Source organism: Patella vulgata, chromosome 3 (assembly GCF_932274485.2).
Source record: "Patella vulgata chromosome 3, xgPatVulg1.2, whole genome shotgun sequence".
Lineage (NCBI taxonomy): Eukaryota > Metazoa > Mollusca > Gastropoda > Patellidae > Patella > Patella vulgata.
Window position 1 is genome coordinate 80,080,022 of NC_065881.2, and position 27,942 is coordinate 80,107,963.

The window sequence follows — 27,942 nt, forward strand, 5'->3', positions numbered from 1 at the left end:
AGTAGATAGCAACAGCAGACCCCACAGGTTTTATTCTGAAGTACAAGCGTGGAAATAGGTTGCTATCAGACTTCCACATTGACACAAACTATAAAGATTATCGCCAGCTATTATCAACCGCTGCTTATCTTGAGCGCGTGAAATTCAAAGCATGTGGTTATACCATAATATTAACCCCTAATGATTTTTAACACAACACAATTATATGGAATACAAATTACTTTAGAAGTCAATGACTGTTGGCATATGTTTTTTTGCCTGGAAACCTATCTTTCAACTGAGTGTGATTGAAAGGGTGCCATTTCTTTTTGTACACAAATAATGTTGATGAGTAGAAAAAAAAATGGGTGTTTTAAAGCCTCTCTGTTCACATTGGGAGGCCTAATTTAGGTGATGCACTGGAATAGAATGTTCTTGGCCTATCTGTTTTACTGCCAGGCAATCTATCTTTAACAACCTTTTTTACCCATAGGTGGATGCTTTATTAAAATCATTGGTTAACCTTCGATCTGAAGATCCTACAGTGAAGAGTATTATTGTCTCCCAGTTCACATCTTTATTAAATCTGATCGAAATACCCCTCAAGTAAGTTATAATTTGTACTTAAATTTTAATGGATTACTTTTCTTAAAGCCACAAGTCTATATTTGTATTTCTTGAACGATATCTATTTTTTCACGGTTTAATCCACACTGAAATGTACTCAAGTTGGTTATTTAACATTTAATAAAGAAAACAAAAATATCAAAAGCGGTGGACACACTAGCCGAAAGATTCGACGGAATCGTTCGGCTTCGAAATACACCTAGTGTGTCGACTGTAGATTTCATTTGAAGACATGGTCGCAGCCATGTTTAATCATGTGATGTGAAAGATGATGCAATCAACTGGTGAATCGGGTGAATGATTCGCCTAGTATGTCCACCCATTCGGCCAAATAAAATTTAATGCCAAACGATTCAGCCGAATGATTCAGCTAATGTGTCCACCGCTAAAGGTAAATAATCTTCCTGAATAGATTCACCTTGGCAATTATCTGCCCTTGATATGTCGATTTTGTTTTCTTAATTATATGGTATATAATCAGTTGTGAGTATATTTCAGTGTCGATTAAGCTGTGTAGAATAAGATATTGAATTGTCGAGTTGGTGACTTCGATGTTATCGCTAATTGATGAACCAGTGAATTTTTTAAACTGAACTGTTTATGACCACTTTACCTTCCAATACCCTTATACCTCGCTTTTAACATACTTATTTGATAATTATATTTTTAGACTTAATGGTTTTAAGTTTGCGAGATTAGATGGTACCATGACGAATAAAAAAAGAATAGAAAATATAGACATCTTTATGGATCCATCCCCTGGCTCACCGACTATATTTCTACTCTCTCTTAAAGCTGGTGGTATCGGTTTAAATCTTACAGCTGCTTCTCGCGTCTTCCTTATGGATCCTGTAAGTAATCTTTAAATGTAATTTAGTGATTGAACATAATATACTATTCAAAAAAAGTAGGGGATATTTGATTTTGGGGGCATAATACTAAAATATGCAAATGACTACGAAAAAAGTCACTATAGAACCTAACAGAAGAAACATTTCCAGTTACATGTGACACCCAAACGCACCAATAGCTACCGCATGGAATGCAGGTGATGCTTGGGATCATCATGGGGGTCCAACCCAAGATTTGCACGACTCTGACTTTGAATGTTACAGTCATTGTGGCATTGAATTCCAGGGTGGAAACATCAGTTTAATTGTTTTAGTGACCAGAAAACAAATTTTGATATGCGTCGGCTTACCCAAAATGAAAGGTTACGTGCCCTTGGCATGCTACAGATCGGCACAACACAGGCGGTTGTGGCGCGGACGATGAATGTTTCTCAGTCTGTCATAAGCAGGCTATGGTCCAGATACCGTGATACACAATCTGTACAGGACAGACCACGCTCAGGTCGACCAAGGGCGACAACTCAAGCCCAGGATCGATTTATCCGTACCTTGGCCTTGAGAAATCGTGTCATCACAGCAAATCAGATCAGCGCTCGTCTTCAAACAGACACTGGTGTGAGAGTGAGTGGCCAGACGATTCGGAATCGACTGCATAGGGGTCACCTTCGCGCCCGACGTCCTCGCGTGATCCCTTGTTTGAGAGATCATCACATTCAGGCAAGACGTCGTTGGTGTAGGGATCGTCAACACTGGGATAATCGACGCTGGAGCAATGTGATGTTTTCAGATGAGTCAAGGTTCACTGTTGATTTTTTGGACAGACGTAGGAGGGTGTGGCGTCGTCGAAACGAGCGCTTCCAAGACGTTAACGTCATCAGACATGATCGATTTGGGGGTGGTTCTGTTATGGTGTGGGGAGGCATCACTGTTGCTGGAAGAACGGCTTTACATGTTGTTGCAGGGCGTGTTACAGGCCAGTACTACCGGGACAACATCTTGGCAGTCCATGTTGTGCCGTTCGCACGACATCATGGCCGCCGTTTCATCTTCCAGGATGACAACGCAAGATGTCACAGGGCCAGGATCGTTACAGGTTACCTCCAACAACAGAACATCACCACATTACCTTGGCCAGCACTGAGTCCCGACCTCTCCCCCATCGAGCATGTCTGGGACATGCTTGGACAGAGGTTACGTCAACGTCAACAACGTCCTGCCAATGTCCAAGAACTTGCTGCGTTGCAACAGGAATGGGACAATCTGGACCAAAATGACCTTAGACGTCTCATTAGGAGTATGCCACGTCGGATCAATGCTTGTTTGGCAAACAGAGGAAGATTTACCCGTTACTGACTTGGTTGTGATGCTGTGGTAACTTTGCTGTTTGACCCCAGGTATCATTTTACCCTTATAATGGTCAGTCTGTGCCTTACTTAGTCTAACGATCATTTGGAATAAATCGATGAATGTGAACTTCATTTCATTTTGTCATTTGTTTCTTCGTCAGTTTCATTAGGTGACTTTAATAACACTTAAAAATCAAATATCCCCTACTTTTTTTGAATAGTATATAACACAACACAGTTGGCCGAATGGTTAGCTCTTATGCGTTGTATTATAGGGTCTGTCATTGAGTCATGTGGCGTGGTTTCGATTCCCCGGTTAAACGTGACAATGAGTAGGGTTGCCTGTGCAACCTTTTTGGGTTCTCCAGTTTCCTCCCATTGCTAAAGACCCCTACATGCAAACGAATTATTGAAATGAAGTTGAACCATATGTTATTCATAGATTCATTGTTGTCCATAGAACTATATTGATTGTTGTCCATAGAACTATATTGATTGTTGTCCATATAACTATATTGATTGTTATCTATAGATTGATTGTTATCTACTAGAATGATTGTTATCCACAGATTGATTGTTACCCATAGATTGATTGTTATCCGTGAAATAATATAGTGATTGTTATTCATAAAGTTATGTTATTATATCCTAAATTAACCTTTTCAGTATCTGGCATCTAGTGACTGACCCCGATTCTATTATTGGGACAGCCTAGAATACCAATAAGCACAGTCATCTGGTGTTAATACCGACCAATAGCAAATATTCATTATGTGACGGAAAAATTTTATTATTATTACAAGTGTTTAGTCTATTGGATGGACCAAAAAACTGTGGCCTCATGTACATGTAAAAGAACCCTTGGCCTTTGGATTTCGATGAAAAGTGGGCAAAAACAATGCATATACCTATCTTCATTAACACTGATTGTGCAGGGGGAAATAAAAAGAAAGCTGAACCTCATTCAGTTCATTTAAAATGAAACTTTAAAAAGAATATTTAAATTTTCAGGCATGGAACCCTGCAGCTGAGGAACAATGTTTTGACAGATGTCACAGATTAGGACAGAAACGAGATGTTATCATTACCAAGGTATGCAGATAGTAGATGTGATATGTAAATCAAAATACATTACTAAGCCCTTTTCTCCACTGTTACAGTCTCTGATTCTTCACGGCTAAATTCATCCTGAACACTTGGTTATTTAACATATACTGATGTCCAAAAGAAAGTATACACACTAAAAGTATGACTAAGTTTTGTTTAGATTAAAAAAATTTGATAAAGCATTACTGAGTTTGTCTCTTGCGTCCAAACTCAACATTTCTAAGCAAAATAAAAATTTGAAACAAATTGACATTCTACCCAAATACCGTATACCATGGAAAAACCACTTTGGTTGATGCAGCACAAAATGCACAGTGTATACTTTCTTTTGGACATTAGTATATAATTAAGAATTTTTGGGCCCGGATGTGATGTTTACAAATTTTCAATTCATCATATCTTTGTTAATACTGAACAGAATAAAACTATTTATGGACTGATATTATACTTTGCAATATAAATTCCATTAATTTACTTAATTAAATTTATACCTGGACATTATGTAGATAGTTGTTCACCTTGAACTTAATGGATGTTTGCTAGCCTGTTCGATCCATGCATTGGCCGAGAAAGTTCATCAGGATTTTCCGACGTGGTTCCCCCTTGTCAGTGGTGCAGGACGGAGTGCCTGACAAGGAAAGCTGTCTAGTTGTTTTGGATGGGACAAAAAACCAAAGTTTCATGTATACATTGATGTGCACGTAAAAGATCCCTTGGCAGTTGGAATTTGATATAAGAGTAGGGCATAGCACACTGTATGACTTATGCCTGTCTTCATTAGCCCAGTCGGAGCAGAACAGTAGGACGTAAAACCCCATTTCATTTCATTAAAGTTGCAATTTCATATTTTTAAGTTATATTTTTAAAATGTATCAAAATAAAGCCTTAAAATAGATGGTATCTATAAAAAGTCCTACCTTGTTAAAGAATAATCCTATTAATCCTATAATTCACTATTGCCAGTTGAGAAATTGGCAAAAATAGCATTTTCAACTTCAAATTCAAACGTTTAAGATAGCTATTCTATTGGGTTGAATGATTTTTAAGTGTGAGAATGATACCTATGATCGTATAATAATAATAATAATAATCTATTTATAAAGCGCTGAATATCCAACAACCTTTTTAGCAAAAGACATAGAAATAATTATGTTTTGACTTTCTTTGAAAATATGAAATTCTTGCTTTAATGTATGTTTTTCATATTAAGATTTAGAACTTGATAATCCAGCTTGATCAGTCCTACTTGATGACAAATCACTTAAACATACATTATGCAAGAGCTAAATCTGCCTATTTCAGGTCTTTCTTTAGGCCTGAAATGTTATCTAAATTATTAATTAGACATTAATTAACCTATCCAGGCCATAATTCACTCTAGATGGCAGCGCTAGCCTGCGATCTTTAGTGGATTGTAAGCCGATTTACTGCATAACTTTCCTTCTCGATTAAACGATTAAATAGATAATCGAGACTATGCTGTTTATAGTACTGACTTTAGTAATGATGACCAAGGCTTATGGGAATTTCAGTCGCTTAGTTCTCGGTTCATCGTGGATCAATTTGAATGAAATTTTCACCAAATTGCCTTTACATTATCTACTTTTTAACTATTATAGTGAGAACTGCCAACTCGTTACCGAATATCCCATAATGTATCTTTAACAATCCACAACAATTTTCTTTGAACACCCTGCTTTGTATTTTATATAGTCTAGGGTTAAATACTAACTCATTGTGTTCTTAAAGGAACAAGGGAGCCACGGTGGCTAAGTGAGTAAGATGCTGACTTGCTAGTCTGGAGGTTGCGGATTCGCTTCCGTTGTTGGCTGAGAAAGAAGGACATTTAAAAAAAACCATTTCATTTCATTTCTTAATGGAACCAGTTTATTTTTAATTATTTCTTATTTTGTGTAATATATTACAGTTTATTGTTCAAGATTCCGTAGAAGAAAAGATGTTGGAACTACAGGATCGTAAACGAGAATTAATGCAAGGGGCTTTCTCTAAAAAACAATCAGCCAATGAAAGACGTGCTAATCGTGTGCAAGATATCAGAAATCTTCTTGATATGTAGACTAGGACACACAGACATTTAATTTACTACATTCCATGGTATGGTGTCTTGATTAAAAAGACTTTTAATTTTGAAGAGTTTGATTTTAAAATGTATATTAGCAATATGTTATATACAGCACAAATGAGCTTTAAATAATATCATGCTTGGAATTAAGGCACCTGTCACAGACATTGTAATGCACCAGTTCAGGCGTTGTTAGGAACAATTCCTCTGGTGCCAGACATTTTGTCTGATGCAGATTTATCCTTTATCTGTGCTTTTAATGGTACAGGTACTAGATGATTAGTGCCTCACATTTAGTCAGGTAAAACTAAAATTGTTATTTCAAGATATATGCATGCAACCTATAAATACCACACAAAAATATTATGTTTTTTTTTGTATGAAAATAAAACAGTTTTCAGGGACAACTAAAATCATTAATTCCAGGGCTGCAATATGTATGTCATTATAATATCATATGTTAACAATTACAAGATATCATACTTGCTGGTTTCTTGTACAAAATTTAGTTTTATCGGCTGAAATTTTACCAGTTACTGCGAAGATAGTGACATAATATTTTGATAAAGATGTTACAATTATTATTTTTTATTCATCATCCATATGTTTTTGTTCTTCCAAATTCTAGTGCTAAAATGTTTTTATTGCTACAGTTTAGAAATTGATGCTTTCTGATTATCAGCATTATTTTATGTGGATGTTTTAATATATTGTTTTAAACATGTGACGTAATTTCAGTGTTCAAGAGTCAATTAGATGAGTCTTAGATCTTATTTTCTTGAGTTTTGAGATTGTTTTATGTTGTTTTTTTATTCTTTTTATTTTGTAATTTGTGCCATTAAAGTATTTTTGTTTTTTTGGTGTGATTTAGTTAAGGATTACTTTGACTTTGACTTCAAAAGATTTTGTATTTTTTACCAGTAGTCTTTTTCAAACTTCTGGAAGCCATGGTGCCTGGTTAGTATGTTGCTGATTCATTAACACGAACCAGGAGACCGCGTGTTCATTCGGGTGATAGGTTGTACGTGATGAGGAGTAGGGTCGCATGTCCAACCTCATGGGTTTTCTCCAGGTCCCTCCCACTGCTAAAGACCCCAATGCGCAAGGGAATTATTGAAATAAAATTAAACCATATGTTAGTCCCGAAATGACCTAGTTTGTGTTGAGTGGACATGACCAAGAAAGATCCTTTGGGCAGTGGTCCAGGAAGAGTGTCTAATTGTTTGAATGGAATGAAAAACCAATATTACATGTGTACATACTATTGACAGCACGTTAAAGATCCCCGGACAGTCATCAAAATAAGAGTAAACAATAAGCTCCACTGTCAGGGCAAAACCTCCCTCATAGCACAAGCATGACATATTCCCAGAAAAGACATAGATGTTAAACCACATTTCATTTCACATTGATATATTGAAATAAAACCATGTTGTATGTTATACTATAGTGTTGAATTTGATCAGTGCTTTCTGTTTGTATCTTGAATATTTAATATTTAAGATATTTTTTTATATGTGAAATGTAAATTTGTTGTCTTGATAAGATGATTCATGCATTTATGTCAAGTTTGCTTTTATTTTGTCAACCTTGTGATAGCAAAATGTCTGAAAAAGATATTGACCATTTCCCATTTCCCCAATCTTCAGTGAAATGGATTAAAAATAAAACACCATGTCGTGTTTGTGTGACCATTTAATGGTTAACCCATATCAATGTTAATCATATTTTTAGCAGTTATAAATTAAAATAAAAGTTGGCCATAGTGCCGTAGTCGGAGGAAAACTTCCCTTATAGCTCACTGGATGGCATGTGCCCATCTTTATTAGCCATTTATTTTAATGGGGAACTTCTTTTATTTGTTTAATTAAGACCTTACTTTATTATCTTTGTCATACTGTTGTGTATTATGTTTCTATTGTTTCTGCATGTGTAATATCAAGTCTTAAGATATGTTATCATTGAAAATGAATATTTTCTTCCAACTACATTTATTTAAAATGAAGGTTTTCTTCCAAATTCATTTACAATGCTATATCAATATACCATATAAACACAGCATTTATCTACATGTATATATAAACACAACATTTGGCTATATGTAAGCTCAAAGCTGCCATTTGTTACTAATACGCAATATATACAGCTTTTACATAATCCCTGTTCTTGCATTAGACCAATATATACAGCATTTACATAATCCCTGTTCTTGCATAGACCAATATTACAGCATTAACATAATCCCTGTTCTTGCATAGACCAATATATACAGCATTTACATAATCCCTGTTCTTGCATTAGACCAATATATACAGCATTAACATAATCCCTGTTCTTGCATAGACCAATATATACAGCATTTACATAATCCCTGTTCTTGCATAGACCAATATATACAGCATTTACATAATCCCTGTTCTTGCATAGACCAATATATATACAGCATTAACATAACCCTTGTTCTTTCATCACTATTTACAGCAATTACGTACATTAGACCAAAGCTTTTATATTAAATCAGAGCCAAGGTGGCTCAGTGAGTAAGGAACTGGTTCACTTCTCGGTTCAATCATAGTGTTATTCAATCATAGTGTTATTCAATCATAGTGTTATTCAATATCAATATGTACTGTGAAGTATTCAGCTTCATAATAACACAACTTTATGGATTTACTACTTCTTGGTTTATTACATGCAATGTTTCAATCCTCTTACAGGTATCTTTATCAAGCAATGATCAATAATGAATAACAACCTTCCATTTATAGTACATCCATGAGCAAGACAATTTAACAATATTATATTCAACATTTATATAAACTGAGGTGTTATACTATATATTAATACAGCCCTGATCGTGATCTATATTATAGTTCACTGTAATTATAATGTTATACAACTTGTTTCTGTTATACTATATATGCATCCTCTATATTATAATCTGTAATTATGATGATGTTATACAATGTGTTCGTGTAATAATCATACTATATTATAATCTGTAATTATGATGATGTTATACAATGTGTTCGTGTAATAATCATACTATATTATAATTCACTGGAATTATGATGGTATTATACAGTGTGTTCTGTTATAATCATACTATATTATAATTACGGTGAATAATAATGATGTTATACAATGTGTTATAATCATACTATATATTATAATTCACTGTAATTATGATGGTATTATACAGTGTGTTCTGTTATAATCATACTATATTATAATTACGGTGAATAATAATGATGTTATTCAATAATTACGGTGAATAATAATGATGTTATACAATGTGTTCATGTTACAATCATATTAAACGATATACAAGTGAAAAGTATTGAGTTTCTTTATAAAAAAAAAAAGAAAATCTCATGATAAACCTCAGCGCCAGGTTTCTGCTAGATATGTAAGGAGCTGGCTCACTAACAAGGAGGTCATGGGTTTGATCCTGGTGTTTACTGAGAAATTCCCTCAGGACTTTTCAGTGTGGTTTATTTCTTGTCAGTGGTTCAGGACGGGGGGGCCTGTGTTTACATTGGCTTGCACTTAAGTCATTATATTTCAACAGTTTCTGTCAATTACTTACAGAATTACAGCCCTTTGCTCACTTTGTGGAATAAAATTGTGATCTTCAATCTACTGACCTATATGCATTGTTCAGATTATTGTGGTCTAATATAATTTCAACACTTTCCATTTATTACATGTATTTCTACCAGAGTTAATCACTTGTTTACTTTGTAGAATCATGGACCCTATATGTTACAATCTTGCAAAAACTGGTTTTATTAAAATCCATGCTAAAATTTATTCAAATTGATTACTGGCATATCATTGTGGGTAGAAAATCCTGTCTTGGATTCAAAAGAAATTTTCAGTTCATCATAAATATCGCTATTCTGTGGCACCTAGAAATGGACAAAAATGTGTCGTAATGCATACAATAATGTATTATGAATGTATATACATGTAATCGTTTCTGTTTTTACTGTAATTTCTAATCAGTTTATGTTCGGTGAAATACGCAAAGAGTCCAAATTGAATGTCAGTCTTTGGGGTCTGGTCATTCCAGTCTACAGCAATAATGTTAAAATGTTCATTTTGTCTTAAATATTGGATATTAGTAGCCCATCTTTTCACGGTACAATAACAACATCAATGTATTAATCTTTTAGAGGCATTTAGTAACTGGATAGAGCAATACACAAAAACACATACTTATGGAAAAACAGCTACTTATACTTATGGAAAAACAGCTACTTATGAGTTTTTGTGTATTGAACATCAATGTTGATTTAGATCGACCAATGAGTCATGTTTGCAATGTTGAAGACTGTAGATGACATTGAGTTTGCGACTTGCCCCTTTAAGTATTTTGGATTAATATTCCTTTTAAAACATTGTAGTTTACAATGGGTTCTAAATTCCTCAAGTTAATCACGATCATTCCATTTAAACAGAAAATTTACCAAATGTTGAATTTCCCTTCTTTTGTTATGAAATGATAAAATAACATATTTGTTTTTAATTTTAAATACCGCGCGTTAGTCAATGAACAATAGAATAATCAAAACTGGGTTAAAAGAGCACCTGCTCTATTTCGTGACGTATTGTTATCCGGCACGCTTCGGATCTGGTGAGCCGAATGGCATAAATCGGAAGTGGGCATTATCGGAAGTGTATCTTGATCATACCAGTCTGTTTTTGTTTCGTCGCTATTAATATTGGAATCTTATATCTTGTTAACCGTGACTAATTCAATCCACTCCTGAAGTAATGTGAGCATAATGAAGAAATGGAGCTGACAGTTAGCTATTTAACTGTGTTAAGTTTGACTTATACACTAACGTTAGCTGCCACACAACACCACGAAGGTACAGTATAAGTGTTATTTTTATGTGGAACGCAAAAATTACTTTGGAATCGATTCGAGAAAGTCTCAAAGACGACGGTTCCTGAAAGGAGGTCACAATCGTCTCAAATCTATCAAATAATCCATTTGTTATGGTAAAGCCAAAGGTATGTGTCTATCCCATATAGATTATTATGATTAAGGGTTGGTCTACAAATTTTAAATATTAATCTGATGAAAAACCAAATTGTAAAGATACAGGCCTTAATACATTTGTAAGTAGGCCTACATGTGTATTGATAGTTCCAAAAATTATGAAACAATACAAGGAATTTAAAAAATTTAGTCTAGACTTTGTAAAAAGCCATTGCCAGGCATCAAAATTTGAGAGCCATAATATTGATATTTAGATCTTGTGTCACACTCACAGAAAATTATTACAAATTTGTAATTTTCAAAAGCCCATGATAAATAACCATAACACATGTAGTGATGTACTGTGAAGAAACAGGTCATATTCTACATGTATGGTGCTAAACAAATGGTTAAAAACCTTGATTGGGTAGGCTAATAACTAAATTTCAACAGATCATAAAACTGCCAGTGAAAAGAGTGTAATACAATGTAGATGGTGCTGTACTGGCCCAGCCAACAGTACATGAACTAAGCACAGGCAGTCCAATATGACACTGGCTCTTTTAAAGTACGGTAGCTAAGTCTCTAACACGGTATTATTATTATCCAAATTCTTCGACATTGAAAACACGAATTGTCAATTTAAAACAACATTGATGTTTTGATCTTACCGGGAAATGATAGGCTTTTGATATCCAATATTTAAGACAAAATAAACATTTTACCACTGGTACACAAAACATGTACCATAATGCTTTTCTGCACCTTTTGTAACAAGGGACTCGGAGAATGAGGCTAGACATATTCCACAAGTCATGTCAACGGTTACGTCATATTCTTATCTGGAGAGCATGTACAATAAATACTAGCACTGTAGACTGGAATAACCAGACATTAAAGGCTTACCATTCGATTGAGACTTCTGGCTGGCGTATTTCGCCGAACATAACTGATTTAAAATTAGAGTAAAAACGAAAACGACTGGACTGAATTTAAATCAGGTTAAATACATTCATATAACATTATTATATGCGTTGCGACCCATTTGTGTCAATTTGTATGTCCCAAATATTGGCGACTTTGCTCCTTTAAGTTACGATGTAAGTTTATAGATGCTTGTACAAGGTGTATAAAATGTAGTTAATAAAGGGGAATGTATGATACACAACTTTTCAGCCACATTTTGAGCCCCTACTTTATAACCATTTGGCTCCTATTTTACCCTGAGCTGAAATATAGTTTTTCCAGCATGGGACAGGGTGCAGAACTAACTGTAGAGTCCTTAAATTATAGCTAGGGGTAAGAATCATCAGAGTAAAGAAAAATGTTATATCAGTAATCTACAAAATACAGAAAACAACAAATAATGTAAGGCTGGACATAACCAGGAGCTGGGATATTGAGTACGGTAACAAATTTATTTTGGACCAAGTGACAGAAAAAAAATGATTGAACTGCTACGTATACATTTATATATGTACTCTTTACTGATTCATCATCCTTTTATGTGAGGAAGTACTACTTTAATCCTGGATTCATTGAAGTGCATTTTACTATCAGAATAATAGCTTCTGTCATAAAGACTCATTTGTACATTAGTACATGTATTTGATTGTCAGTCTTGTTAATGAAGTCTACATGTATACTATACAGTTCCTTCACGTTTTATAAAATGTTGACAGGATTTTGAGTTCATTCGCAAAACAATTGACCTCACATCACCCAGTTTAATTATTATTACATGTAAATACACTGAAAAACATCAATGCACTCTCACTTTGACAATTAGAATAGTTTGGTTTGATTTGGTCATGCAATATTATTTAAATACATGATATGTCTATTGTTACATATGTCTTTTGATTTTTTAGTACATACTGGTACATATAATAAACTTATAAAAGTAAAATATGTTTATTGTTTTATGAAATGTTAAATTTTGATCCGTCACTCCGGATGTACTGATATAATCATACATGTACAAATACATGTATTCCAAATTAATTGACATTATAATCACATGATCTAATTAGTTTTAATTAAAACAGTCAGATTCTTAATCAGGTTATAAAAGTAGGTTGACACATATTTAATTTAATTTGACTATAGATTATACCAGATGTTTGAAAAGGATAGGAGGAATGGAGGTTAATGACTCATCAACACAGTAGTACAATACATCTGTCTTTTTGGGACTGACATACAACATGTTCAATCTATGATAATTCCGTGTCGGATTTACATAATCAGTTTTTTCAGATCATTCTAAAAGTTTCAGACAAAGTAAATAAATGTAGCCTATTTCTTGATATTTAGGCATAAGATTTGCGAGCCTGGACGCAGCCTTTGTCAGACAAATTATCACACAACGTACATGTATATATTATAATTATATGTTCAGGCCTGGAAATAACGGTTTTAGATGTACCTGACAAAATGTCAGGCACTACTGAAATAGTACCTGATATTTTCAACTTAGTGCCGGACATGTACATGTATTAATAATATCAATAAAAAGACAAATCAGTGCCGGACAAAACGACAGGCACCAGAGGCTTAGTGCCTGACAAAGCCTGAATCTGTGCCTTACGTTGTCTGTGACAGGTGCCTTATTTCCAAGCTGTGTTAATTTGTACTCGACGAAGTCTGTGACAGGTGCCTCATCTCTAGGCTTATATACATGTACATTGTGGGATATTTTGTACTTGACAAAGTCTATGACAGGGGCCTCATCTCCAGGCTTATATACATTATGTGATGTTTTGTACTTGACAAAGTCTGTGACATGTGCCTGATTTCCAAGACTTGCACACATGTAAGTATATACATGTAGTAACTATCCACTAAAGACGGATCTTTGAATACCATAGTAGGCTACCGGTACCACAAGACGGTTACAACATCTGTTAACTCCTCAATTGAGAAGTGATATCAGATGTTCTTGAAAGTAAGTACACCCAAACATCGTTTAGGACACCCACTATTTACAGCTGCATATACAGAATCGTAAAATGCCTGTATCTCAACAATAAATTGACAAATCTGTCTAAATGTACTGTTATTACTGATCAACAACTAGATTTGTTATGTTTCTTTAAAATAATTCAACTTTCATTTTCTTTGATGTTTTATCAGTATCATTAATCAACTGTAGTTAAAACAATGCTGTGAGTTATTTACATTCAAAATGGCTGTGGTTCTAATGAGATATCTTATAAATGAGTCAGGTGTCATTCTAAATGTAAGTAGGAGGCTCATTTAAACCGATATATCATATGTGTTCAGGAGTATTTTCTTTTGAAATCTTTCTTGAAGTGTGTTTCTAGGCAGGGTCATTTCCTTCTAAATATATTTTATGAGGGCAAATATGGATGCGGAATGTTTAAGACAGTAGGGTAGCCTTGTGGGCATGGAAATTATATGTCGATATTCTCTTATGTACAGTGACTATCAAAGGATTAATAATAAATATTTCTTTTTTTATTTTACATGTTATTAATGTATAGTCATCAAGTGATTTATTCCTACTTTGAAATGACTAATTTATTGATTTACGTAAGGTTATCATAAATAAATCTTTATACACATTGGCAATATCAAATACATTCTAAAATGACATGAATGTGTATATGTACATACAGTTTTTTGAAAACATTATATTTTAACGTCCTACTGTTCTGCTCCGAGCTGGGCTAATGATGATGGGCATGCACCGTACATTGTGCTACATGTATGTGGGAAATTTTGAACCGACAGCGGCACTATGGCCTACTCATATATTCCAACTGTCAAGGGATCTTTTACATGCATGCTAATGTCCTTGTCAGGCCCTCCGTCCTGCACCACTGACAAGGGGGAACCACGCCGGAAAATCTGGATGAACTTTCTCAGCCAACCCCTGATCCCCAGGCTAGTGAGTCAGCGTCTTACCCACTTAGCCACCATGACCCCCATATTTTGATGGAAAAGGGTTTATGAATTAAAGGGTGTAAAGCTCAAACTCAATAAATCCCTTTCTTTGACATTGAAAACACAAATTATTGGTCCATCCAATCATTTGAGTGTGGACTGCTCATGTACACAGGTATGTCAACAACAAAAAAAAACCTATTTAGAAACGACAACAAAAGTTAAAAAAAGGAATGTAAATCAATTCATGATATACATCCACATTGTGCTTTTTGACCAATTTTTGTCAATTTTAGGTTCCAAAGAATAGAGATTTTAAGAGGTTATTTAAAGAATTTAGTTCAAATTTTGTATTCAAGTCATGGTCTGATGATTTGTACAACCAGATAAAATGAGCTTTATATATGATAATCATAATTTATTCATTTATACAGCCCAACAAAATCCAGCCAGTGGCACTTTACAAAGCTTAGATGTGGGATTTGGATTTATATTTCTTTAAGAAAATAAGAGTTAAAAAAAGAAAAATGAATTGCACATACATGTATTGTATGTAGAATAGCAGTTGGTCTAACATCGAAACTACATGTACATGTACATTGTACTGTATAATAGGACTAGGAGGATGTAGTATTTTTGTACATAGTTACATGTATAATACTTTTTATACTTCTCAGTGCTAGTAGGATCGCCTGTCCAATCTCATGGGTTTTTTCCGGTTCCCCTGGTTTCCTCCCACTGCTGAAGTCCCTATGTGCACAAGCAAATTATTAAAATAATATTGAACCATATGTTAGTCCCAAAATGACCTAGTTTGTGTCGAGTGGACGTTAAACCCAATTTCCCTCTCTCTCTCTCCTCAGTGCTGACACAAATATTCCAATTCCAATAGTTTTTCAACTATACTTTAGTATTCATTATACAGTGTCAATCAGATATAATAAATAAGAATTGACGAAATTTGATCAATTTAGGCTCTAAAAGAAATTAAATATCAATTAAATTAGAAAAATAAATAATAAATTGCTATTAAATTATATCTCCTTGTGAATGTAAAATACATCCTCTTCATTATCAATCAGTGATATTTTGGTTTAGTTTTCTTAATAAATGTTGAATATTGAACTGATATTGTTGGAAAATAAGTTATTGATGATCATGGGCTTATAGAAAACTAGTAAAAATAGAATGACTAATCCATATACCAAATCATTAGGTTAGGTTTGGTAAAGTAAAACTATTTATAATGATGGCTTTTACATTGCATGTTTGTTCATTGATCTGTATTGATTGATTGATTGATTATTGATGAGGAAACAAGAGAAGTAGAATAAAACGTGTATAAATATGTTACTGTATTACCAATTATCACCTTATAATAACTTTTATTATATTTGTTTAAAACACAGATACAAACAGCTGTTAACTCATCATTAAACTACTTGATAACCAAAATAGACATGGCTAAAGGCATAACATAGAAGAGAGAGAGAAAAGTAGGGTGACAAACTAGGTCATTTTGTGACTGACATGCATGTACATGTATACAAGCCAGCAAATAAAGCACCTTTCACTATCATTGCAATCTGATTAAAGCACAGATCCTGTTCCGTTTATTTTGTGTATAGTTCAAAACTTCGTTTGTCTTGTCTTTACTAACTAACCTGTGTTCTGGTTGATAAAGGTATTATCCAATGAAACGGTCAGTTGCAGTGAGTTCTTGTTGTGTGGTCAATGGAAGTGTGGTTATCCCACTAGGAACATTAACGCTGATTGGTTAGTCAGATGTGTGACATCATAGGGTCAAAAGCCATTTTATGACCCCTGATGCTACCTCCCACTACAGCTGGTCAAATCTTCATGTAGTGGAAGACAGCTGTCTAGTCGGTCGGATGGGACGAAAAACCCAGGTCCCGTGTACACATTGGCGTGCCCGTAAAAGATCCTAATCTGTTTCACGCGGCGTCTATGATTGGCTCAATGGCGCGTGCATTGTTTACATACATGTAAGACGTTACTGATTCGAGCAGAATGGCGCCTTTTACTCATTTTAATACCCACTTACACTAAAATAGGACATAATTTTTACCTACTAATACTTAAAACGTTTTAATTTATTTTTCTAATACATAAAAAAATGTTTTGGAATTTAATTTAATATTTGTGGCTCATTAAGTCGCATCAATGTCATCCTTATCAGTGATGGTCGCAGCCTAGAAATTCACAAAGAACAGAAATTCGAATTGTTGTAGCCTCATGCACAGAGATTATTTTCATGAGGTGACCAAACTTATTGATTTTCAGAGTTACTGTCCTTACTCCTTAATCACTTTGAATAATCTTGTACAGACATTCTCTAGAGGCTGAAGTTGATTGACTTAATGCACGATGTTTATGTTACTGAGGCAACTCTAATCAAATAGCTAAACATATCCTCTGATTGCTGGTACAATGTACATGTACATAATAATAATGAGGATGTATATTTATAATGCGCTTACACATACATTATGTAATAGCTAAATCTGCCTATTGTAGGTCTTTCTTTAGGCCTGAAATGTTATATAAACTATTAATTAAACATGTATTAACAAAACAAGACCATAATCGACTCTCAATGGCATCAGGTACTCAAGATTTTAACTAGATTAGTACGGTTCGCCATTTAAAAATTTAATTTGATAATGGGAAAGCGAGGCTAAGTTCCGATTATACCAGTGCCCTGGTTAGCACCATGCACACATCTTGTCAAAACTACAAACAGTAATAAAATGACTCAGAATGAAGTACATGTAATTTGAATGAAATTTTCATTATTTTCTTTTTTTATCATCTATTTTTGAATTATTATGACACGAATAACCAACTATTTATTAAACTCTTAAACATACATTATGCAAGAGTTAAATCTGCCTATTGCAGGTCTTTTATTAGGCATGAAATGTTATCAAAATTATTAATTAGACATTAATTAACTTATCCAGACGATAATCAACTCTCGATGGCATCGCTAGCCTGTGATGTTTATTGGATTACGTTCCTATTTACTGTTTGACTTCCATTCATAATTAAATCAAAAAATGGATAATCGAGACTATGTTTTTTATCCTACCGACTTTAGTAATGATGATCGAGGCTAGCCCAAATATTCAATCGCTAAATCTCGGTTCATAGTGAATCAATTTGACTGAAATTTTCAGCAAATTGCCTTTACACTATCTAGTTTTTAACTATAATAGTGAGAACTGCCAGCTCTTTATCTTATCTCCCATAATCTCAGTTCATAGTGAATCAATTTGACTGAAATTTTCAGCAAATTGCCTTTACAGTATCTAATTTTTAACTATTATAGTGAGAACTGCCAGCTCTTTATCTTATCTCCCATAATCTCAGTTCATAGTGAATCAATTTGACTGAAATTTTCAGCAAATTGCCTTTACAGTATCTAATTTTTAACTATTATAGTGAGAACTGCCAGCTCTTTATCTTATCTCCCATAATCTCAGTTCATAGTGAATCAATTTGACTGAAATTTTCAGCAAATTGCCTTTACAGTATCTAATTTTTAACTATTATAGTGAGAACTGCCAGCTCTTTATCTAATCTCCCATAATGTATCTTAAACTAATGTATCTTTAATATTCAGTCCATTTACATGTATGCATGCTCAAAGAGCTACATTAAAGTAAAGGAGTCCCTCAAGAATTAAAACACACATAAAACAATCTGTTTCTAGTCTGGATAATAGAGTTTAATCAAATGAGATTCCATTACTTGTTTTGTTTATGATAGCACTAAAAAGAAGTCTATCAATTTTTAATTACCCCTGGTAAATAAATCAGGTGTTATTGCCATTGATAAATTGATCCACTATGAACCAAGATTTTAGCAATTGAATATTGGGGCTAGCCTCGATCATCATTACTAAAGTCGGTAGGATAAAAAAAAACATAGTCTCGATTATCCATTTTTTGAGTTAATTATGAATGGAAGTCAAACAGTAAATAGGAACGTAATCAGGTGTTATTGCCATTGATCAGTTTTTAGATCCTTGTAAATGCTCCAGTTGCCTCCATAGAAATACGGGTAATAAAGATAATGCCACACTACAAGCTTTATGGACGGCTTAGAAGATTTGTCTGCTGTGTGCCTTTATTTCATTGACTGGCAACCTGTCTTTCTTAAAATGACAGTTACATGTATGTTATGTACATGTATTGTCCCAATATCTGTCTTTCTGAAAGTAAATTATACCCAGACCTTACCTGTTATAAAAACTGATACATATATTATTTTTTTTCAGATGGACGATTATTATTTGAAGGAAAACAGTTTCCAGGAAGTAAATCATTTAAAACTTATGAAGAAATTCAACCACAATTATTTTATAAAAAACGTAGAATTTCATCGACATTACGTGGTGTAAGTATACTTCACAATTTTTCAAGATCAGCTCTGACTTGTTGGGAGATGAGTTGGCAAGGCTGACAAACAAAGTGTGTCAAGTTGTTTGAGAGAGAGAGAGACAGGAGAAAGAGAGAGAGTGAACGTTAAACTCCATTTCTCTCCCTCTCTCTCCCTCTCTCTCACATTTCACACATAAACATACCTGTCTCCAAATAATTGAAGCATTGTGTTGACATGTCATTAATAACCATTCCATTCTTATTTTCCACATTTGATATTTTTTGATATTTTCTTAAATTTATCATCAAATAGTGGTAATTGATTTATTGGAATGGAAAACATTGCACACTAATTAAGAATCAATTTAAGATGGCTGTTTTTGATTATATTTATTTTGTCATTTTTCAGAATAAACATATTAGAAATGTAACTATATACTTTAAAGCATTTGGTAGAAGATTTATACTGGATTTAGTTCTAAATAAGTAAGTATTATTATTATTATCGTATTATTAAGATTATTCATTCAAATAGGTGTTCATTATGAAAATATACTCTTATGGAAAGATTCTATGAAATCTGCTTATTTAAATATATAACATTCAATTAAAATGATAATCATATTTACCTCCAGTCACATGTTTTATTTTCTATTTCAGACATTTGTTTTCTTCTTCTTATATAGAAAAACGCCATCATTCCTTCGGTATTCATAAACATCAACCTCAAGTAAGTCTTTCTTAACATCTACAGTAGCACTTGGTAGTTATCAAACTTTAGCATAGTACTATTGATATAAAGCATAGTACTATTAAGCATAGTACTATTGATATAAAGCATAGTACATATTATTGATATAAAGCGTAGTACGTATTATTGATATAAAGCATGGTACTATTGATATAAAGCATGGTACTATTGATATAAAGCATTGTACTATTGATATAAAGCATTGTACTATTGATATAAATTATAGTACTATAGATATACAGCATAGATATAAAGTATACTACTATTGATATAAAGTATTGATATTAGACATAGTACTATTGATATGAAGTGTGATCAAATTCAAGATGAAATTGACGCTATGTTACTCTTATGTTAACAAAACAAGGAATTTCCTTTTCTTGAAAATGAGCTCATTCTGATCTGAGCATAGCTGATTTGTGCAAGAAATTATTGATAAATATTGAATTGTTGTAGTTTGACAACAAAAACCCAAAAATATAACTGATTTTGGTTTGAAATTATAAGAATTTACTACAAGAGACAAATATAATTTTTTTTGTGTTTCAGGTAAATAATCATTGTTTTTATCATGGTAATGTAAGAGGTGATGTTAATTCTCTAGTAGCTATAAGTACTTGTGATAATATAATTCACGGATTAGTATCAGATAATATAGATACGTATCATATAGAAGAATATAATAAACAACATAGAATATACAAAGATAAAGATAAACTACAGAATTTATTTAAATGTGGTGAGTACAGTATTCAGTAAGCCATTTCATGTTTTAGGCCTGGAAATAATGGTTTTAGATGTACCTGACAAAATGTCAGGCATTAATGAAATACTACCTGACATTTTCAACTTAGTGCCGGACATGTATTAATAATATCAATAAAAAAGACAAAGCAGTGCCGGACAAAATGACAGGCACCAGAGGTTTTGTGTCTGACAAAGCCTGAATCTGTGCCTGCCATTGTCTGTGACAGGTGCCTTATTTCCAGGCTTACATGTTTTGTTGAACAACTAATATTCTGGTTATCGTAGTACAATCCTTCGAGAAAAACTTGATACTTTTTTTTTTGTTTTTTTTTGAAGAATCGCAACATTTCAAAGTTCTATATCCATCTCATCCAACTGTTTATTCATGTTGTTTATAGGAATTCATATACAAAATTACTCACGCTAAGTTTCACAGGAAAACGCATCTTTCCAATGGGACATGTGCATGTAAAAAAAAGCTTGACAGTTGGAATCCGCTGAAAAGTCAGCAGAAATAATGCTATCTGGGCAAACCTATAACGTATGCATTTTTTCACTAGCCAGTTGGTTCAGAAAAGTAGGACATTACACTCTATTTCATTTAATCTAAAGAAGAAATGATTGTATTGTATATTTGAAGAAAGATGACATCATTAATTCTTTTCTAATTAATGTTATGTGTTGATTGTCTTTAGGGGATCACGGTGGCTAAGTGGGTAAGGCGCTGGCTCGCTAGCCTGGAGGTCGGGTGTTTGATCCCTGCATTGGCCGAGAAAGTTCATCCAGATTTTCCGGCGTGGTTTCCCCTTGTCAGTGATGCAGGACGGAGGGCCTGACAAGGACAGCTGTCTAGTCATTCGGATGAGACGAAAAACCGAGGTCCTGTGTACACATTGGCGTGCACGTAAAAGATCCCTTGACAGTGGGAATTCGATATAAGAGTAGGCCGTAGTGCCGCTGTCCGGGCAAAATTTCCCTCATAGCACACTGTATGGCGTATGCCCGTCTTCATTAGCCCAGTTCGGAGCAAAACAGTAGGACGTTAAACCCCATTTCATTTCATTTCATTTGATTGTCTTTAGGTAATGATCATGGTAGTCACATGGACTTTAACCCTATAATAAACTCCAGAGATTTACATTCTAGGGTAAGTTTTATATTATATGTGATATTTTAAAACAAGAAAACTTTGTATAAAATAGAATTATTATGAATGGTGTTAATCTTAATGAAATTAATTAATTAAAGGGGCATTATGGAAGATTATATAAAGAGCTGACAGTTTTTGCTATAATAATTAAAAAATAGATAAAGTAAAGAGAATATGCTGAAAATTGCTCCAATCTGAACCGAGATATTAGCAATTGAATTTTAGGCCTAGCCTCGATCATCATTACTAAAGTTTCTATTATCCATTTTGAAGATAAAACATCCATCACAAAATGTATTCAAATCCAGTAAATATCGCAAGCTAGCGATGGCATCGAGAGTTGATTGTGGTCTGGATAAGTTAATTAATGTCTAATTGATAATTTAGATAACATTTCAGGCCTAAAGAAAGGCTTGCAATAGGCAGATTTAGCTCTTGCATGATATATGTTTAATGGATAAGTCTGTTACTGCAACTTGGTATAATAGCAATCTGAACATTTGTATAGTAATATTCCACACTGTATGTATGGTCGTAGTGCATAAAAAGACTGCAGTTCTCTACAAGTTGAGCTATATTTACAACACAACACTAAACCTATTGTTGAAACAGATAACAAGTAGTTGAATACTTTCCTGGACCAGTTTGTTTATAATATAATTATTTTATCTTAATGTTTACAGAAACGTAGAAGTGTTAAAGGACCTTACGATGGTAATGATAATACCAGATTTGTTGAGTTATATTTAGTTAATGATAAGAGAACAGTGAGTACAAACATTAACTTCTCGGAGTTTCATTTGATGGACTTTTAAAGATACATTATGGAAGATGAGATAAAGAGCTGCCTTTTCTAACTATAATAGTTAAAAACTAGATAATGTAAAGGGAATATGCTGAAAATTGCTCCACTCTGAACCGAATTACAAGCGATTGAAATTTAGCCCTAGACTCGATCATCATTACTAAAGTCGGTACGATAAAAAACATAGTCTCGGTTATCCATTTTTGGATTTAATCATCAATGAGCGCTGAGCAGCAGAACAGATTCAAATCCAGTGAAAATCCGACACATAAGATGCCATCTAGAGTTGATTATGGTCTGGATAAGTGTTAATTAATGTCTAATTAATAGTTTATATAACATTTCAGGCCTACAGAAAGATCTGCAGTAGGCAGATTTAGCTCTTGCATAATGTATGTTTAAGTCCTTGTAAATTACAATATTGTGAAAATTGAATCTTTGAATGGTTCAGCATTTATAAAGATAATTCCAAGACTACAATTAATAAACTCGTTATTAAAGTAGTAACAGTGAGTGGAAGAATCCCTGGAACAGTACAGGTCAGTGTGGATCTCATTCATCCACAGTACTGTGGGGGAGTAAACACTGTAACCCGGGTATCATTTAATCTTGTTTAAAAATTTGTAAAAATTGTTTAAAATCATGAAAAATCATCTATTTTGTACTTGTGTCCAGTTTAAAACTGACCATTCAAATTTGATAATGAGTGTCCAATTTACAAGCGTTTAATTTCTCGATCACTGTTAAAAAATAAACAACCCAATCGATTATTGATGTATAATGATTAATTTTTGAACAGTGGTCATGAAATTAAATACTACTGTTTCAGAGTTATGCTACTTTCGGTTCATCATTATACCCATGCTATGCAGGGTCAACTGCTAGTGTTATATAAATCAATTTGATTACATTTTAGCATGAATGAAGCTGTGAAAAATTAAAGCTTAAAAATTGAGAAAGTCAATAAATGCTAAAATAGTAACATTGAATATGAACTAGTAATTGATATTTTTTGTCTACTTTCAGTTTTTAGATCATAATGCTAGTTCAAGCTATGTAATAAAGAGATCTCAAGATATTGTAAATATCGTCAGTAGGGTAAGTTAGTATATTTTATATATAATAATATTACATCCATAGAATTTAATTGAGTGGGAAAAATTTACTGCCCATTTGGAAATCAAACATCTGTAATTCTGCTCAGTTGTACCAAAACTAAAAAAAAAACAATTTTGACTTGTGTCATGCAGGGACCGAACAGTGCCCCAATGAAAGAAATGAAATATGTTACTCAGAAGGAAAAAATGGTAATGCAGTGTTGTCAACACATGATCACATAATGACCCCCCACCCCCAGTGAATATTTAAAAGATTATTTTAAACAAGTCCAATATTTATTTATTTTCAGTTGTATCGATCATTAAATATTTATGTAGCCTTAGTTGGTGTTGAAGTCTGGGAAAATCGGGATTTAATATCGATTACACCGAGTCCAGACATCACACTAGAAAATTTTCTACGGTATAGACGAGAACGTATTAATCCATTCCATACCAACGATAACGCACAATTAATCACGTAAGTATCTGTTCTGCCTTCAATCCAGATTTTGTTTAGAGTCAATAAATTTAGGTATAACTTTGCTGTTACGAATCGAGGGGGGGGGGGGAGGGGGATTGAGTTAGATGGCCGAATGGTTTGCACATGCACGCTGTATCATAAGGTCTGTCATTGAGTCAACTAGCGTGGTTTAGATTCCCAGTTGTACTTGTATGTGACAAGGAGTAGGGTCAGTGACAATGATAATGATTGATTGATAATGACTAGAGAAGCCTTGTCGAAACGTTGCTCATTAATAAACAGTAATTGTAGTCTATTGTGACCTGTATATGTGTAATATTATGCTATGTTTAGTTATAATGATGAGCCGATAATAGTTAGTTTTATTCTTATTTAATTTATATTTAAAGTGGTACAAAGTTTGACGAAGGAGTGGTAGGTAAAGCCATCAAAGGAAGAATTTGTACTTTTCAATTTTCTGGAGGTGTTAATTATGTGAGTAACAATATTTATTTGTATTTTGAAAAGAACAGGATATCCTTCTTGCGGTCTGAGTTTAGTAACTTATGAAACCTGTGCTATAAAAATTACATTTATTATTGTAAATGTCAAAAGTACCATTTGAGAACTATATGTAAGGCCCAAAAAAAAAATGTTATGTTTCCGGTAACCCGACCGACCCATTACAAAACCTGCCGACTCAATTTTTTTTTTTTAGTGTCCAGGGAAATAAAAAACTTTTTTGTTCAACGTGCGACCGTTCAAAATACTCTAAGCCTACCGGATTCGTGAAAATGGCTTTATTATTTGTTGCTATAAATGGATATAAATGTCATCGTTCTGTGAATCTGCATTTACCGATCGGAATAAGCGAGTACTGTACAGCGAACGATTATTAAGAACTGTCATACTGTTGACGTGAGATTGCTAACTGACGTGAAAATCGAGACTACAGGTTTCGTATAGATTTAACACTGCACATCCCGAAAAGCCATAATCCTCCTCACAACCTTCGTTCTAATAAGTAACGGTACGCAATTTGACAAAAACAAGCTAACGTATATTTCAAATAGGGGGATAGGATCCGCTTGATTGGTATTTAAAACAAAACATCCACCAATCTATTTATGTTCCTCGGCGCCGACTCAACCTAACATAAAATTGAAGATTTTCGCACAGAATATTATGCTACGGCACATCTACTAGATCTAACAATGTAAAAAAAAAATCAAAAAAACCCTATCTACCAGCCCTACCCTATTTTCCATCCGTTACAGGAAACAGAACCCATTTTTTTTTTGGCCTAAAGCAAAACTAATTTTCTTGCCAAGACTTCCGTCCTACATCATTGACATGGTAAAATCCCAATGAACTTTCTTCGCTAACACCTGGATCAAATCCTAGTCCCTAGTTCACAAAGCATTCTTAGACTTAAGTCCAGAATTTACTCAACTTTCAATCCCTGTTTATGAGAAATATTTTTGATCCAAAAACATAAAACTGTGCACATAGTTTCATCCTGCCAGCTAAAATAGCTTCCCACTAATATCAATGTCTGGTGAAATGTCATTTCTTTTTCTTGAAACATAAAAGAAGCCACTAATTTTAGATCAGAGTGATATTCAGAATATTGCAGTAATTTCAATAAAGATGCACACCACTCTCTTCAGCTTTTATTAATAAAAGGATTCGTTACTTTCTTGATTTACAGTAAGTCAATTCAATGATAGCCAATTAAAATATTGATTAATTTCTCTTTCTAGGATTATGATGGATTAACAACATTAGCTACAACAGTAGCTCATGAATTAGGTCATAGTTTTGGTATGGAACATGATAATGATTCATATTGTCATTGTCCAGATAATAAATGTATCATGGCAGCAACCAGTGGGTGAGTAGATTAGGTTTAACGAAGGTATTTAATGATGAACTTATAGGCATCTGGACGACATTTATTAATTGAGCAGATTAAAAACACTGAAAATTTATTTTGAATATAGTCATTGGTTTATTATACATATTAGACAAGTGTTCTTTTATCTTTCTTAACAAACCCCCAAGCATTGCTTTAAAATTACCCATGTGATCAAGAAATAACACTGTTTAGTTTGGTTAAATAAAAAGTATCAAATCAAATCAAATTTTAGTCCTCAAGAAGCTCATTGCTATGCGTTTCTTATCGCCGACTGCCGAAAAAAAAAAATTTCACAGCCTGAAAATTTGCCCAAAATCAGAACACTTACCGACCACTTTGACACTTACATGTATCAACCTTCTACTGAATTGTAAAGGTTCTATCTTTCTATAATACCGCAAAAAAATTTCATTTTTTGACCACAAACTTTTCCTGATTTCTTTGTAGAAAATGGACAAACCAAAAGCTGCTTATGTCAATGACATCACACGAAGTCATGATGTCAGAACATAAACACTTCGTTGTTAGTAGTTCGTACTGCCTGCGGAACCTCACTATTGCTGTTAAAAACCCAATGAGTTTGATAGTTACTGATGAAATGAGTATGATAATAATCGTGTAGAGCTTGATTTTAATTTTAACCACGCTGATCTTGCAAATTGGAATTATTTTATTTTCCAGATCGACCAGTCCTACCCAATGGTCGTCATGTTCTAAGGTAGCGTTACAAGAATCATTTGAAATTGGAATGGATTATTGTTTACGTAATAAACCAGAAAAGATATTTGCTGGTCCCGTATGTGGTAATGGTCTGGTAGAAGAAGGAGAAATATGTGATTGTGGTCTACCTCAGGTTCGAATAAGTTTTAACGTTTTCAGTTCACGTTCTGTGCTTATAGGCTCAGGTAAAGTTTGTGTTTTCCTTTTATGCCACATAACGATATTCAAGATATACATACTATTTAAAATGGCCTCGCACAAAATGCTCAAAATTACTTGCTGACTATCTATTCTCATAATTAGTAAGGGTGGCCTGTCCAACCTCGTGGGTTTTCTCCAGGTCCTCCGGTTTCCTCTCACTGCTAAAGACCCCTATGCACAAGCAAATTATTGAAATAAAATTGAACCATATGTTAGTCCCGAAATCACCTAGTTTGTGTCGAGTGGACATTAAACCCCATTTCTCACTCTCTCTCTCATAATTATTATCTAGCACTATTTATAGAGAGATATTGAAATGGGCTTCTTCCTTCCTTCTCTTCGGTTATGTTCTGGAGTATGTCACATAAACCGATCAGGATATCTTTAGGAAACTTATATCAACATGGTAAAGTAGTTGTGCCTTGTGCTAATTAGAAATTCTTAGACATAATAATTATTGTGTTTCCATGGAAACCAATTTGGCTAAGTTTTTGGTAGACAAGGGATGTTGATTGAGTCTATTTCTTCTTTTTTTTTTGCTAATCCCAAATAAGGTATAACCTGGCATGGGCTAGTAAGAATTTTTCTGCATGTTTATGCATGATAAATTTATTTGATTATTTTTGGAAACAGGATTGTGCAAATAGATGTTGTAATGCTACTACATGTAAATTGATAGCACAAGCTACCTGTGGGACTGGACGATGTTGTAACATTGATACTTGTCAGGTTTGTACTAGTCATTTATTTGATAAATATTTAAGGAACATAATAGTGTATACGTTATTAAGG

At 33.7% G+C, this 27,942-nt stretch overlaps 2 protein-coding genes across 2 annotated transcripts in view; both read left to right on the forward strand.

Moving 5' to 3' along the window:
- The window catches only part of LOC126814392 (helicase-like transcription factor), a 35,649-nt gene extending 26,319 nt beyond the window's left edge, over positions 1-9,330 (forward strand). The window contains exons 22-25 of the mRNA XM_050539489.1: positions 473-585; positions 1,277-1,457; positions 3,815-3,895; positions 5,838-9,330. Coding sequence (XP_050395446.1) covers positions 473-585; positions 1,277-1,457; positions 3,815-3,895; positions 5,838-5,987 — 525 coding nt within the window. The 3' untranslated portion in view covers positions 5,988-9,330. The remainder of the gene's footprint in view (positions 1-472; positions 586-1,276; positions 1,458-3,814; positions 3,896-5,837) is intronic.
- Positions 9,331-10,729: 1,399 nt separating this feature from the next.
- On the forward strand, positions 10,730-27,797 carry LOC126815093 (zinc metalloproteinase-disintegrin-like MTP9). The gene is made up of 13 exons (XM_050540631.1): positions 10,730-10,870; positions 19,196-19,314; positions 19,708-19,784; positions 19,959-20,028; positions 20,599-20,788; positions 21,879-21,943; positions 22,630-22,713; positions 23,778-23,849; positions 24,160-24,329; positions 24,722-24,806; positions 26,075-26,205; positions 26,911-27,113; positions 27,784-27,797. Exons 1-13 carry the CDS (start codon positions 10,792-10,794, stop codon positions 27,795-27,797), a joined length of 1,359 nt encoding a protein of 452 aa, XP_050396588.1. The 5' UTR covers positions 10,730-10,791.
- The last annotated feature ends 145 nt before the right edge of the window (positions 27,798-27,942 follow it).